Source organism: Dendropsophus ebraccatus, chromosome 7 (genome assembly GCF_027789765.1).
Source record: "Dendropsophus ebraccatus isolate aDenEbr1 chromosome 7, aDenEbr1.pat, whole genome shotgun sequence".
Lineage (NCBI taxonomy): Eukaryota > Metazoa > Chordata > Amphibia > Anura > Hylidae > Dendropsophus > Dendropsophus ebraccatus.
Genome location: NC_091460.1, coordinates 46,982,747 through 46,998,014, shown reverse-complemented (window position 1 = coordinate 46,998,014; position 15,268 = coordinate 46,982,747). Strand labels below are relative to the sequence as shown.

The following is a 15,268-nucleotide window of genomic DNA, read 5'->3' as shown; positions in this document are numbered from 1 at the left end:
GCGTTTTGGCAAGAGAAAGGAATTGAACTAAGCAAATTACCTGAGCAGCGGAATTTCTTGCTTTTGATCTGCCCAATCCTTTTGTTTGCCAGTCGACGGGGGCTGGTGCAGCGGGCACCGCTGGTCTCAATAGGGTTTGTATGCAGATAATCCGCCAGCCACTTCAGATGGCAATCACAGATAAATGGGTTCTGAGCCAAATGCCTTTCAGGAGTGAATGAGAATGATTTAACATGTTATTCGCAAATGACCTGGCATCTTTTTTTTTTCTTTTTGACCATGAATGCAAAGAGAAGTTGGATTATTTAGAACAAAACCATGCGCTATAAACCAGATTTCTCATACATACAATCCCCACCACCCTTATATGACAAATACTCACAGGGTCTGAATGGCTCGCAGTGGTGCGAATGTGCCTTTGGCAATGGTTTGAAGTTTGTTGTCATACAAAGAGAGGAGATTCAGGTTGTGCAGATCCTGGAAAGCACCTACCCTAAGACAATTTATCTTGTTGGCATTGAGCAACCTGTTGAACCAAGGATAATGTGAATTACAAAGTTGTCTCGTGTTCATTCGGTTGTAAAGTTCAATGACAACACTTTTTGTTTGCTCAAATCCATCATGAACCGTCTGATGTAACCAACAAAGGGTTCTGCAAAGTTCAGGAAATGTTCAGAAAGTAAACAACTGGGGATGTTCCTCTGGGGAAATATTATTGTAGAATGCTATAGCGCTGGGCGTCCTGTTGCTTTATAACAAGGTTCCTACCCAAATTTAGCACCCATGGATTATATATATTATATATGTGCATGGTTTTCAGTCATGATTTAACAAATATTATGTTCTGTTTAGAAGTTCTCCATATAGACCCTAGAGTAAGCCAAACTGGGTTTGCCTTTTAAACATGGCATGATAAATTCCCAGTCATGTTCTAAAGCTCTTTAAAGAATTAAACATTTTGCAGGAGTGCTACCTTCAACAGGTGGCACCAGAGATCAAGCTCTTCTTCTATGAGAGACCTACTTCGCATATCCATTCTCCAATTGTGAGTGGCCTGTGCCTGTGACTATTTACTCTACCCATTGGAGGTGTAGAAGCCAATGGAAATGAGTCAGAGGTTAATGAGGGCAGTTGCCCCAGGTCTTCGTAACTGAAAGGAGCCAAAAAAAACCTCTGCCACATAAGAAGAAACCAGTTCTTGGTAAATGGGCTATGATTCAGATTTTTCAATTATAAACCTAGATGAAGGTCTATAAAATCTGCTAGAGATAAGCAAACCTCAATCACGCTCAGGTTTGTCCTAACCCAAGTGTGAACCATTTGATTAAGTTGGATGGTGTCCTAGGGAGTCTTGGAAAACAAGGATACATCCTTTGGTCATGTTTTCCAGGCATCCTTAGGCCTGCATCCAACGTCCAATGGTATTCAAGTGGAGCATGCTCTGGTTCATACAAACTTCAAGGTTTGCTCATCAGTAAAATCCACCTGTTTACTGAGTGAGTGATCTAAGCTTCTTGACCCTCGTACTCAATGCTGTTATTACTACACCCCACATACATAACTATACCGAATTGGACCTTGTAACCTAGTGCAGCATCAAACTATACATATAAATACACGTACAATGTGTGGTTGTCATGAAGCTGGCCTGTGAAGTTTCTCCTATTTGCTTTCATTGCTTTCTTTTGCTTACTTTACATTACACCGTTTGCTGAAGCAGAAAGTTCTGTATGGTTTCCAAGGTGCTGTCGGATATACTTATTACTTTCAAGTGGTTTACAAACTGGATGTGCTTTGGGAGAGATTTTCAACAGGTACAAAAATGTTTTCCTTGTAGTTTATGACTGCTCATTGTAGATGTGAAATGCTGATGAGGAGTCTGCACCATAGAGGAAGATTGGCCACAAGCCAGTCATTGCTTCAGAGGAGAAGGTAGAGTAATGGCAGGTCAGGCACACTATCCCCACATGTGGCAATATGCTATTAAAAAGGTGCCAGGAGGTAAAAAGTTCAGACCAAGTTAGCAAGGGAGCAAGGCAGCGGTCTTGGGATCATTGTACGGAACAGTAAATATAAAGGGAAACTTAAAAGATATCAACATTGTGCTGGAGGGGAATAGCAGGGAAGACCAGAAGTCAAATATCAGGGGATACAAATAAATAGTCACTCAGTTAAGCATAGGAAGGGCAGACAGCGTTTTCACCCCGGGACAACTCTACGTAGTATGAGTATGTTATTATTCTCTTAGAACACTGGCATAGCAGAGACAAGTTTACCATTTCACACAACCTATATATAAGAAAGTTTTATCTGTGTCACATAGGATTAAGGTTTAAAAGAGTTATCGAGGTTTTAAAAATTAATGGCTAATCATTAGCATCTACCATTAATATAAGATCAGCCGGGTTGTGAGGCAGAATCTTAAATGTCTAGTTGGATTTATTTTTTGTTTTGGTTGTCAAGGATTGCCAAATTCCATGCCAGGGCTAGCGCAGGAAACTCAACTTTGGTTCTGCCTTAGAAATTAATAAAAACTAACTCCAACCAAACCAACTTTTCCTATTCATCTATGAGTGAATAAGCAATAAGATGGTATAGAGAGGGTCCTAATTGATCTAGATAAATTCCATCTACTGAGGGTCCGATGCTGTCATGGGGTAAACACAGGACGGCGAACACATATTATTCATAAGCAGATGCTCATGAAAACAGTGTGTTTCTCATTTATGGCTTAGTGGTTTGGTTCTGGTATAAATTAAGACAATTTGTGATTTTTTAATGTTCTGGGTCTCCATCCATCAAATATTCAGATGCCAGCGGTGGTTGATCTGAGAACATATTGCGTCATATTGCAGAGGTTAAAAATGAGGAGAATTAAAATATTTGTATTAAATTATCCAAAAAGTTCTATTTAACCCTTTTTTTTTTTGTTTAATTCTGTGACTGTAAATGATGGAATAGATTTACAACTGTGTAAATTTGTACAAGAAAATAGACCATAAAAATATTGTTCTTATATACTTACAGTAACTGCAAAGAAAATAATCCCTCAAAAACACGTTGGGGAAGTTCTGTGATTTTATTTCCGTAAAGAACCCTGTAAGGAGATAGTAAAAGAAATAAGGAAAATAGAAGGTAAGACCTACTTTAAAAAATTTCACCTTATGGATACATTACTTGATCACAATGACACATTTAACTCAATTTTCTTATTGAGTTAACATAGCTCCCTGACACAATTGTTGCATCAGGGATCATGTTGACCCTGGCTACATCTGTATGTTCCCATTATGTTTTTTCCTCTCCATTTCTGAAAAGAAAAAAATGCTGTCCATCAGTTTGGCCGACTATCAGTGCAATGACAGCTGCTGGAACATTATTCTAGTTTAGGAGGAATAATTGCCCTTAGGGTCTATAATTGAAAAGTCCATTGAATTTAATAGTAAAAACGGTGAAAGGACGGTGACAAAAGAAAAACTGTATGTGAACAACTAAAAAACAACTTCCAGTGTTTGCAAAAGACGGTGAAACAGGAAAGAGGCCTGGCCTCCTCCCGCGCCTCATTTATCATGATTTACGCTGTTAGCAGCAGATGTAGATTTGGTACACCCGATGCAGGTATAAAAGGGACGGGCCTAATTTTAGACTGGCATACTCGTAAATCCTCCCCAATGTGTTGCTAAAATTGCAAATATTGCAACTAATAAAAGTGAATATGATAATGTTGAAAGGCTTTGATTTTCGTCAAATGTTGGGTTGGGTTGAGTTGAGTTTATATTAACTTGTGGGTCACAATATGATCATATTCACCATCTTTAGATTTAGCAGTGCCACCCTGTGTTCTTATTGCTAGTGATATAGCCCTAGTCTAATTTTATGTGCATGTGTGTATGTGGAGGGAAAGATGCAATGTAAAATTAATATAAAGGATACAAAATGTCAGGTAGAACATTAAATAATCATGAGTTCTGCATTACAGTCATTCTTTTTTTCTGGGGACAAGAAACCTGAAAAATTACTGTTGCGCTGAAGAAAAATTCTTTGACAAATCTTCCCCTGTGGAATGAATTTATCAACATCAAGCAAAATGAGGCTCGGCTAATGTCTGCTAATTTGTCTCCGTGACTTGTGTTTACGGTGTGGCTGTTAGGCGTAGTAAACTATTACCGATCACGTGGTGCCTGGATATTAATAACTGTCCGCACTCTGTTACTCGCATACTTTGAAGTCTACAGACATATAAAGCAAGCAGAAACTAGACAGAAGGAAGACGTTTCTGGTTTCTGCTTTACGGTTATTTAATAATAAGCAGGTCCGTAAATGACATTGGATGGATTGCCAGACAACTGGGTAGAGTATTTATGGCAACTATAATATAATATAACATGGCATCAATTATGTCTGTCAGCAATTCTAATATTTGACAGTGTGCCAATGTGGCATAATGGACATCACTAAGCTGTAAATTATAGCGGGCTTATCTATACTGAGCCGGATCATTAACCCCTACTCTTATAATTCCAAAAATGTATAAATGCCATTCCATAAGAATGAATGTAGTCATTCTGGAGACAGCGTCTCAGACATAGGAATTCAGTCCTTAACACTAAAAGGATTGGGGTTTGTTGAGAAGGGGTTTTGGCTACAAAAAACCCTAATTGGCCAACCAGCACATTATACGTGGACTTGGAGCTATAAGCAAGTTTGTTGTTTACTAAGCTTAAAGAAAAAGTTGGGTTAAGTTATTAATTTTATGGAATGGGAGGTAGGATCCAGGTAATTTACACAAGCTTCCCTGTCTGGCGACTTTCCCTTGAGTCTTGACTTTTCCTAAATATTTTTGTAGTATTCTATTGGATTATATTATGTCAGATATCATAAGACCATCGCGCACATGACACATCATGCGCAATGGTATACAGCATTAGGGTATGTTCACACGGAGTAATAAGTGAGGAAATTTAAGCTAAATCCTCTCCTAATTTTACACATATTAAGCTTAAAATTCTGCCCATAAAATATGTACAGAGCAATGTCTCATTGTGTTCAATGGGATTTCAGCTCTGCTGTTCACATGTGGTATTTACACGCAGAATCTGCTTTCCATCCAAAGAATTGACACGTTAATTCTTTGGCGGATTCCCATAGAAGTCATTGCGGCTTTGAGTTTCTGCTTTCTGATCTTATTCCACTCAAATTCTGCTCAAATTCTTCTCGAATTCCATGCCTATTTCACAAGAGTTGAAGAAGAGGAGATTTCAACCAGAAAACGTTCTTTGCCTATTCCTCAGTGTGAACATAACCTTACAGTTCCATTCAAGGTCTGAGTTGTACAGAACTGTAATGTGGCACCTACAGAAGTGAGACCAAGATGTGTCTCCATATGTTTAATACAGTGGCGTACAGTTTAGAATACTTAAAGAACTGCCACATGGCCCATTGGGTACACCATCACAAAAGGTATTCTCCCCTAAAAGCATTGATTCCAGTAATATGAGTAATTGAGTAATATCACCAGATGGTACAACATTGAGACAATTGTCCCATGTAAAAGGGCCAGCAAAAAGCCTGTGAATGGGAAATCTCAGCTGATTGCATCTTTTGTGCAAACAGTAAAATCATTGGTAATGGGTGGGCAACTACCATAAAGTTGAAAGGTTGATGCGGTAATTGTTTATGCAGCCCCATGATTGATTGGGCCTTATAAAGTCCATGTAACAGTTCTACTTCAGGCCATGTAAAAGGGCCTTTATGGTTGTGTACAAAATACCTACAACTCAATAGTAGAGAGCCAATGGAGATCCTGTGTGCCTCCAACGGGCTTCATGTATGTGTGCAGTATCTAGAACACCAGTCTTATTTATTAGTTTTTTCCAACAGTCTTAATTGTTTACTTGTTGCTACAGCCATCTTACTTACTATCTCTACTTTTGAGTGTCCTCCTAAAGTGTGGTGTTCTCGACATAAGAATGGCCGGACGCTCTTCCTTTGCAAATGGCAGACCAGCATTAATATTCTTTGCTTATCGCATCCCTTTGTTGAAAGCTTTTATATAGATTGTCTCTCCGTAAAATGTAATCAGTCATTACTAAATATTTTATGATCTTATTTCTCACAAGTCCAAATATATGCCCTGATTTTTATTCCTTTATGTGTGTGCCTGATTTACTGCTATACAATCATGTTTTCTCACTAGGTTAATCACGGTAATAAAGCATCAAAATATCCTGCAATAATTTTTCGCATGGGAAGAAAAATCGATGCATGGTGGAATTATGAAAAGACGCAACATCTGATTCATTATCTGTTCATAAACCCAACCAGACAGCTGACAGACAGTCTCATGGCAGTCATGGGATAGACTTTCAGTTTTTGCTAAGACTTGGAGTGTACTATAGGGCTTTTTTGCTCCTATGCACAGGTACATGGCTTTAAGATCAATAGACTGGCAATAGACTGGCACTGGTTCTAACCGCCCACCCCCAGTGTGACATTCTGCCCTCTCCACTGTGATGTGGCTCCATTGCTTCAGGCCGGGCCAATGACCAAAAATAGACCAGCGCTGTGCGGCACAGGCATCCCCGGTGTCAGTCTATTGATACATTCGCTATAAAGACGCAACTAGAGATGTGTGAACTAACAGTAAGTTCAGCCGAACTCGGACCTGATCTCTTGTCTGTGGAATAATGCTGCCTGAAAAATATGGATATAACCGTAGGAAAACTAGGAGACCTATGACTGTCATCCTGGACTTTTTCAGGCTGCAGAGACTAAATGGTTGATCAGGTTCTTACAAACTTACTGTAACTTCACTCAAGTGAAGTTATCGCTTATATCCGGTGAAAACAGTCAAGCAAAACTTAAGAATTGCGTATACTTACAGAGAGTTGAGAGAACGGAGGCCTTGGAAGGCATCTGGGGCTATTTCAGATATCTGGTTGTTGCTTAAATCACTACAATTAGAAAGTAATTTGTGTTTAGGGAACATTCACACTGATATAAAATAATGTAAAAACTATTCTAATAATTCTAATCAAACACAGCATGTGTGCACAGACATTATCTATGATCAGAATAATTTCTATATGGATGATTTAAATAATAATGAAAATTACAAGTGAATTATTTATTTTTTTACTGATCACATGGTACATTGTTGGTTGATTTTTATCAACTTTATTCAAACTTTTTTGTACAAGAGTTTCTACACACTCACACCTTTGAAAAAGTTAGTGTTCTGCAGCTTCTGCTATTAGTAAAGTCCATGAAAGAAGCAATTCTCTGATGGGCTTTTCATCCGCCTTTCTTTCCTCTCCCTTAAGGGTCTATTACACAAATTGATTATTGGGCGATACTGCTGATTATCCTCTTGTGTAATGGAAGACAACGATACTGCTGATTATCCTCTTGTGTAATGGAAGACAACGATCTGCCGAAATGCACAATGTCGGCTGATTGTAGTCTTTAAACACGTTGAAAAATCAACTATCACGATAGCCTGACCGGTCGGTGCTCATTTGTTCCCTCTCGTCGCCCCGTGTAATAGGGGCTTAAGGAACTTTTAAAAATTACCTTATCAACATTAACCTTTGATCTTGTCATAACTCAGCCTAAAAAATTGGTTAAGGTGAAAAGGGAAAGGCTAAGAAGCCGGGTACAGAATTGCTTCTCTGACAGACCTGTTGTAGATTTTTTATTTTTTTTTTACTGCAAAAAGTACAAAGGAAGCTTAATATCATCTGAATACATTCTTGGACTTCTGAGAGTCAAGGCAATAATAAAGTATATATATTAGCAGTCTAGTAAGTGACACAGGTCTTTAGCCAGCTGGGGAGTGGAGTACACTTCCGTCTGCATCTCGGGAACATTTTAACATTTTAGCTTTTTGATTTGAACCATGACAAAATGAGTCCAGCAAAAAATAAAAATTTAACCCCTTTTCCTTTCATATCTGTATCTAAAAGGCCTGGAGAAGTTTGACTGCAATTCCCAACTATAAGCATTATGACCATATATATATTTTTCTTTTTTTTTTTAGTAAATTGGCTTTTGCATTTCCGTATATGGAACCTTTTACCATTATGTCCAAGTCTCTAAAATACTGAAAATGAAAAGACTTTACAAGGTCATCCCACTGCAATACACTATTACTTTATGAACTGCTATATAAATTGATCTTTTACACATCTCCGAATGTTGACAAATTACATCAATTTACACCTAACAGTAACTTATGTGGCTGCATTTATGGCGGTACTAATTCACATCAACACATAGTCAGGGCAAGCTTAATAAATAACAGCAAGGTATTAAATACCCATAAAGCAATGTTCCAGATGATTAACAGAAGAAGACCCATGTCCGAAGCCGTCAAACCATAATATTTGCTAATCAACCATCTGTGAAAAGCTCACAGGGAATATTTTTGGATACGTGTAACTACCATTAGAGTTCTAGCTTAGAATTATTACTTACATTCTCCGCAGCTTTTTATATGGTGAGAAAGCCCCCGGGGGGATGACCTTGATTGCATTTTGTTCAAGTCTCCTGCAGAGGAAAATAATGTTGAGAACATAACTCTTCTGAACTTTAAGAAAAGTTTTATACTCATGGGAGAAGGCCTTATACGAGGTCCTGACAATAAGTTGGAACTTACATTACAAATTAAGGATTCGTTAGGCTGTAACATTCACCTGGTATTAATAAGACCATGTTTTTCATGATATCCCAGAGTCTCTATAGTCACCTGAAGCGCACTATAGGAATCACACTTGCATCATCTAAATACACCTAAATATCATATTAACTGGTTATTATCCCTTTTACCATTCCAAGTGCAATAGGATAGCAAATAATAATCATTTGTGAAATTCCTCTGTTATAGCACTATGAGAACAAGGAGGCTTCTGCTGCTTAGTTTGGCCTTTTTACACTTGCAAAGAATAGAACATCATCTTCCATGTCAGGGAGAGATGAATTGAAGAAAAGTCCAGTATTGGAACTTAACTTTAAAGTTCAACAAGCAGTAATGGGGTGTTCTGAGTAAGAACGGACTTAGGAATAAAAATTTTCTGAAAATTAATTTATTATTATTAATAATAATAATATTTGGGGGTAATATTTTTGGTATCAATTAACCTTGTATAAAAAATAATACAGGTTCTCATAAACGTATTATATTATGTTAACACATCTCTATTTTTTGTTCACATTTTCAGACAGATTACAGGCCTGTTAAGTTCTATGGCCCCATTCGCCTATAGGCGTTAGGGGTCTGTGATTTGTGCCACAAAAAACGCTGGCTTGCCCTAGTACAGACTGCAGTTGCGGCGCAGATCTCCACTTACCTATAAATGGGTCCATGCAATTGCGGACGACTATGAATGCACATCCGTAGTGCTGTCAGTAGCTGCCATTTCATGGCTGAGGACAGCTCTATGGACATGTGAATGAGGCCTAAGTCTTTATGTTCCTTTTGCCTTATTGAGTTTATACATAGTGTTAATGTCACAATTACATTATAGCTGAGAAAAATATTGAAAAAATAATTTAAATTCCTAAAGAATCAATTTGCTGGATTTATGTTTTGCATAAAACATCTATTGCCCCTTGATCAACAATCTATTAATGGGATGGATGATAAACTGTAGAAAAAAGCCTCAGAGAATTCAGCTACATTGAATGCCCGGTTTTTAGAGTCCATTGATACAGCTACATTTTTCATAAACGGTATCTCAGGATATTCGCTCAGCGTTCATCTAGGTGCCATTTGTAAATATTCATGGGAATGAAGAGGCTGGAACAGATCGCATTTCATGGTCTCTTTCCAAAAAAACAAAAATGAACTGTGGATCTTGAAGATGATTTGTGAGGCACTGAGCCCCGTCCTGGATATCTGCCAGCCTCGTATTAATCTGAACAGCTGTAGGAAGAGATGTATTAATCCTATAGCATTGATGTACACATGCATGGCCTGTGATGTAAACATTATCCGGAATGTTTTGCGGGGGATATCTTGAACAAGGCCTGATAACTAGCGTGCGTGGTCGGAGAAATGTAGTTACGAAATATGTTCTTTCCTTGATGAAATCTCCCTGAATACCAAGTAGGGAAATGAAGGTGATAAATGTTTTGGGATACGCTTTGCATATTTTATGCTAGATAGCCAAGCTGACACTTAGTATATAACTCTGTGTACGGCCTCATTCAGACAGGTCTACTGCACACATGCTTAGCTATCCATAGTCCAAATGTAACAACTGGAAAAACTCTTTTTAGATGTACAGAATATAGACAGTGAAGCACAATTATAATATAGTCATATAAGTGAAGCTTATGGATGGCTTAGACCAGGCATTTGTAATAGGAATAAAGGTGATCTCAACTCATCATGCAAAAACAGGGGGGGGGGGGGACACAAAACAAAAACGAGTTACGAACAATTTAAATAGTTGCCAATTGGAGATGAGTTCTATCTATGCTTTCCTAGACTCCCTAGGGCTGCATCCAACTTCTTCAGTCACCGGTATTCAAATGCCGAACGAACGGACTTGAGTATGAGTTGCACTCATCTCCAACTGGCAACTATTTAAATTGTTTGTAATTCGTTTTTGATTTTTTTTTTCCCCAGTCTTTGGCTGATTTCCAAAAAATATACCCAAATGTAATATGTCCCAATAGTGAGGCGTGGTGTTCATTTTTATGGGTTTACAAATCATACTTAAAGAGGTTGTCCAGTAACAAATAATTAATAGCTCATCCACAGGGTAGGCTATAGCTATCGATAGGTGATTGCCAGGGTGCTGACACATGGCACCCCTGCCACTTGACTGTTTGGGCCCAGACTACAGGAAAAACTGCACTAGAAGCAGTTGGCTTGTACTCAGTATAGTGGCAGTGCCACGTTATTGTAGCTTTAGCTCCTATTGAAGTGAACAGGAGTGCAGCTGCTTTCAGCTCTGTTCTCCCTGCAGAGCGTGTGCTGATCAGCTAATAGGTGAGGGTGCTGGTTGTCAGCACCCCTTTCAACTATTGATGGCCTGTAGATAGGCTATCAGTTATTGAGCTGAAACTAAACTTTGTTTATATAGGTATGCTACACTTTATTAAAGCAACTCTGTACCCACAATCTGACCCCCCCAAACCGCTTGTACCTTCGGATAGCTGCTTTTAATCCAAGATCTGTCCTGCGGTCCGTTTGGCAGGTGATGCAGTTATTGTGCTAAAATACAACTTTTAAACTGGCAGCCCCGTGCCCTACGGGAGTGGCCTAGATTGTGTGTGCATTAGGCTGGCACAACCTCTCTGTCCCTCCTCCCCGCATTCCTCATCATTAGGAATGCTCCAGACAGATTGCCTACTATTCGTCAGCTGTGTCAGCACGGCACATGGCCTGGATCGTTAAGACACCTGTGCAAATGTTCAGCATGGAGGAAATGTTCCAGTGGCCTTCCTAATGATGAAGAGGGTGGGGAGGAGGGATGGAGGGGTGGTGCAAAGTTAGGGCACAGATACTCCCGTAAGGCACGGGGTTGTAAGCTTAAAAGTTGTTTTTTAGGCAATAACTACATCACCTGCCAAATGGACCGCAGGACAGACCTTTGATTAAAAGCAGCTATCCGAAGGTACAAGTGGTTTGGGGGGGTCAGATTGTGGGTACAGAGTCACTTTAACTCAATACATTCTAGGGCATAAAGGAAGGGTTAAGTTGGCACTAGACTTGACTTGCAGATAAAAATCAATGTCATGTACTTTCATGATAATCCAATTAGGATGTTATTATAAAATAGAAGAAATATATAAAGAAAATAATCGTAATCACAGATAAAAAGAAAGCAAATAAGATCTTTATCCAAGTAAATTCCATGAATGTGTCAAAAAAAAAAAAAACACAGCGAGTAAAAGGAATAAAATTTGACTTTGAAGGTATAAATGACTTGCCCAGTTATACAAATGGGTCTAAAGTGATATACGATACACAAAATGAAGGGGTTAGAAGTTACACTGTGAGAACATGTCACCAGTGAGAGCCCTTCAGGGAATGACAGACAGGTTACACCTTAGGGCTGAAAACTCTGTGGAGCAGAATAAAGTACAAAGTGAAGAGAATGAGAGAATGATGGCTATTATTTCCAAGGATACGGCTCTATAATCATGACATGACTATCTTAGCGGTCTCATAACAGCAGAGCCAAGGCTCATCATCTTTGAAGCCTGCTGCCAGTGACAACTTTTATCTTATATACACTTTGCAGAAAAAGCCAAGACATAAAATCTAGCTTGTGTGCGGTCTGACCTTAAAAATATCATGTGCAAAAATGCACAATTCAGGTAAAGTCGCATTTGATATGACCTGGTCTGAAACTACAGGCCCCACATAAATACACTAATCATCCACTAACGCAGAAAGCTTTACGAAGACATGACCAAAAGTGTCTAAAAGCCGAGATACTCCAGAGGCCAAAGCGCACAAGGCTGCAAAACGGGATCGGAAAGCGCGTTTCTTATATTCTATCTTTGCTTTTATAATGGAAGGCAATAACAGCTGTCAGACAGAAGGACAAGGATTTTACAAATAGGATTTGATGGAGCTTTGGATAATAAGTTAAAAAGGGTAATAATAATGGAAGGAAATTTCTTGGCTGTCAATGTGATTCTCATAAGACGGATTACGTGTCTAAGGGTTCTTTCAGCTATGTGTATTATGACTTGTGAGATACAACAAGGCACAATCTGTGAACGTTTTTCTTACCTGTACTGGTTCACACTGGTGTCACAGAACGACCGGTGTCAGTGAAGTTTATCCTGGCCGGTACTACAGTATCAGCCAGATTAACTTCATTTCTATTGAATTGGGATTCAGGCGCAACCGTGTGTGCCCACATCCCAATTCACCATTGGACACAATGGAGAGTGCGACCAGAGCCGCACTCCCCATTGTGTGAACTGACAGTTCTGTGTGTCCGCTATTCAATGAATAGCGGCTGCACAAAACTAACATGTCAGTTTTTGTGTGGCCGGTTGCAATCCTATGTGTATACACTCTGGCCGGGAATGCCTCTGACTTCTATAGAATATATCTTTTATATTAATCACGGCCGTTGTTGCAAATCGGAAACACTGACCGTGATTAATACAAAATATATGTTGCGTGAACATAGCCTTATACTGTATGTTCTAATAATAGTGAATAAAATACAATAAAAAACATACTGTACATGAACTGATAATAGACAAACCAATCAAATCAAATAATATCATGTAACAAAAACTTTGATTGTTTGGGATCTGGGTGACCATACTTATTGGAGCAGTAGGGGTCTGACCCCCAGATGATTAACTTTTTAAGGAGCTGCAGTGCTGGGGGAGTGCTGCGGCCTATATATTGTTTCCCAGTACTCATACCTGCACTGCCATTCTTCCAGCAGTGGCAATACAAGGTACTGCAGCTTTGTTGCATTCAAGTGAATGGTAAAACATTACTGTACCTTGCATTAAAGTGATACAAATGCAAGTGAGGGTAAACATTGCAGAGGGTGCAGTTCTAGCACAATCATCATAGCTCCTTCAATTTAATGGGGATGCTGGGAGTCAGAACACTGCACTAAGCTATCTCTAAAAGCCCCAAAGAAATTTAATAAGGAACTTTTGCACATTGTAATCTGCCCCTCCTTGCAAAGGGGGACATGGTCCCCTTGTTTTTGTGATCAGTAATAATATATAGTATCTATCGTGGGTTAACTCCTGTATACTATATTTTATGGCGTAATATATGGCCCATTGTATAGTTGTTTGGCTTCTTTTAGATCATCTAACATCTGTGTATGTCTGTTTTCATAGGCTCAGGGTTATCCTATTCACATTCTGCACCATGTGAAAAGTAATATAAAAATCAGTATGACAAGAATTTTATTTGGTGTAATATATCATCATTCTGACAAGGTATTACTAATGCTGGGATATGTTGATTACATGGTGAGCAAAGAAGAGATATATAATACAATATAATCCAGCTAGGATTTCTGAGTAAAACGAAATATGTTGGGATGGGATTTTTATGGCTTTTCATATTCCTAAGTTTGGTAGTCTGCAGCTATAAACATAAGCACACTATATTAGATGAATACAAAAGGAAGGCATGGGATGCCTTATGCAAGGGAGTGGTGGAGATGGAGAGGCAGCATTTGTATGGTGATGTAAAGCTAATGCAGGGAAGGAGCGAATGCATCTTCTGTATTACAATAGGACAAAAGGGGGAAAAAGATATATAAATAATGTAACAGAAAAGCGCCATAGAAAAAGTGAGAGTGAGCAAGAGGAAAAGAACGAGAAAAAGGAGTCATAGGCTATGTGCACACTTTGTAACCGACTGGCGGTCTCTGAACGGGCGGTCTCTGAAAAGATCATCCCGGACGGTACTGCAATACTGGCAAGATGATTTTTAGGGTCGCAGGGTCCTGATGCGGGCTCGTAAATGCGCGCCCGCATCGGAACTCCCCACAGCACAGCTGTAGCCCCTCGCTTCACAGTGTGCACTGACATGGTTTTCTGCGTCTGCTATTCAATGAATAGCGGTCGCAGAAAACTGACATGTCAGTTGTTTGCGGCGCCGCTAGGGATCCTGGCTGGAGCGTATACTATATGTATACGCTCCGGCCGGGATTCCATAGGCAGCAATGGCACGTATATTTTTGTATAAATCACGGCCGTTGTACAAAAAATCACGGCTGTTTTACAAAAATATACAATGTGTGATCATAGCCATAAACTGTAAGGACACCATGGCAATTTTACAACCCAGTAAGAGATAGAAATACACCTTGTTCACACATTCATTGATTTAAATGGCAGCATTCACACATATTTAAGTGTTACGGGGCTGTGATCCGTCCTGCCCAAAAAACGGGCAGGTCCTAGTACAAACCCTCCATTATAACATGGATCACTATTCACTATTAAAAAGGTCCATGCATTGTCAGACAACATACAGACACGGGCCATATTGACTTCAATCCCCCAAACATGGGCAAAAGTTATGTTCAGGTCATTTCCTGCACAGGCTTATTAATATTTGGATGACCACCCCCATCTCCACAGTAAGGCTAGTTTCATATCTTCTCCCTCTACCACCCACCCCCTTTATAAATATATATATATATATATATATATATATATATATATATATATATACAGACACTGATATATATATATATATATATATATATATATATATATATATACTATGGCCTGAACAAGCAGACTTCAAGGC

The 15,268-nt window shown here is 39.0% G+C and overlaps 1 protein-coding gene across 2 annotated transcripts in view; it reads right to left on the bottom strand.

Moving 5' to 3' along the window:
- The window catches only part of SLIT2 (slit guidance ligand 2), a 221,566-nt gene that overhangs the window by 43,913 nt on the left and 162,385 nt on the right, over nt 1-15,268 (bottom strand). For both annotated transcript variants that reach the window (XM_069977458.1, XM_069977459.1), the window contains 5 exons: nt 8,476-8,547; nt 6,882-6,953; nt 3,026-3,097; nt 383-526; nt 41-204 (listed from right to left, as the gene is read on the bottom strand). In XM_069977458.1, coding sequence (XP_069833559.1) covers nt 41-204; nt 383-526; nt 3,026-3,097; nt 6,882-6,953; nt 8,476-8,547 — 524 coding nt within the window. The remainder of the gene's footprint in view (nt 1-40; nt 205-382; nt 527-3,025; nt 3,098-6,881; nt 6,954-8,475; nt 8,548-15,268) is intronic.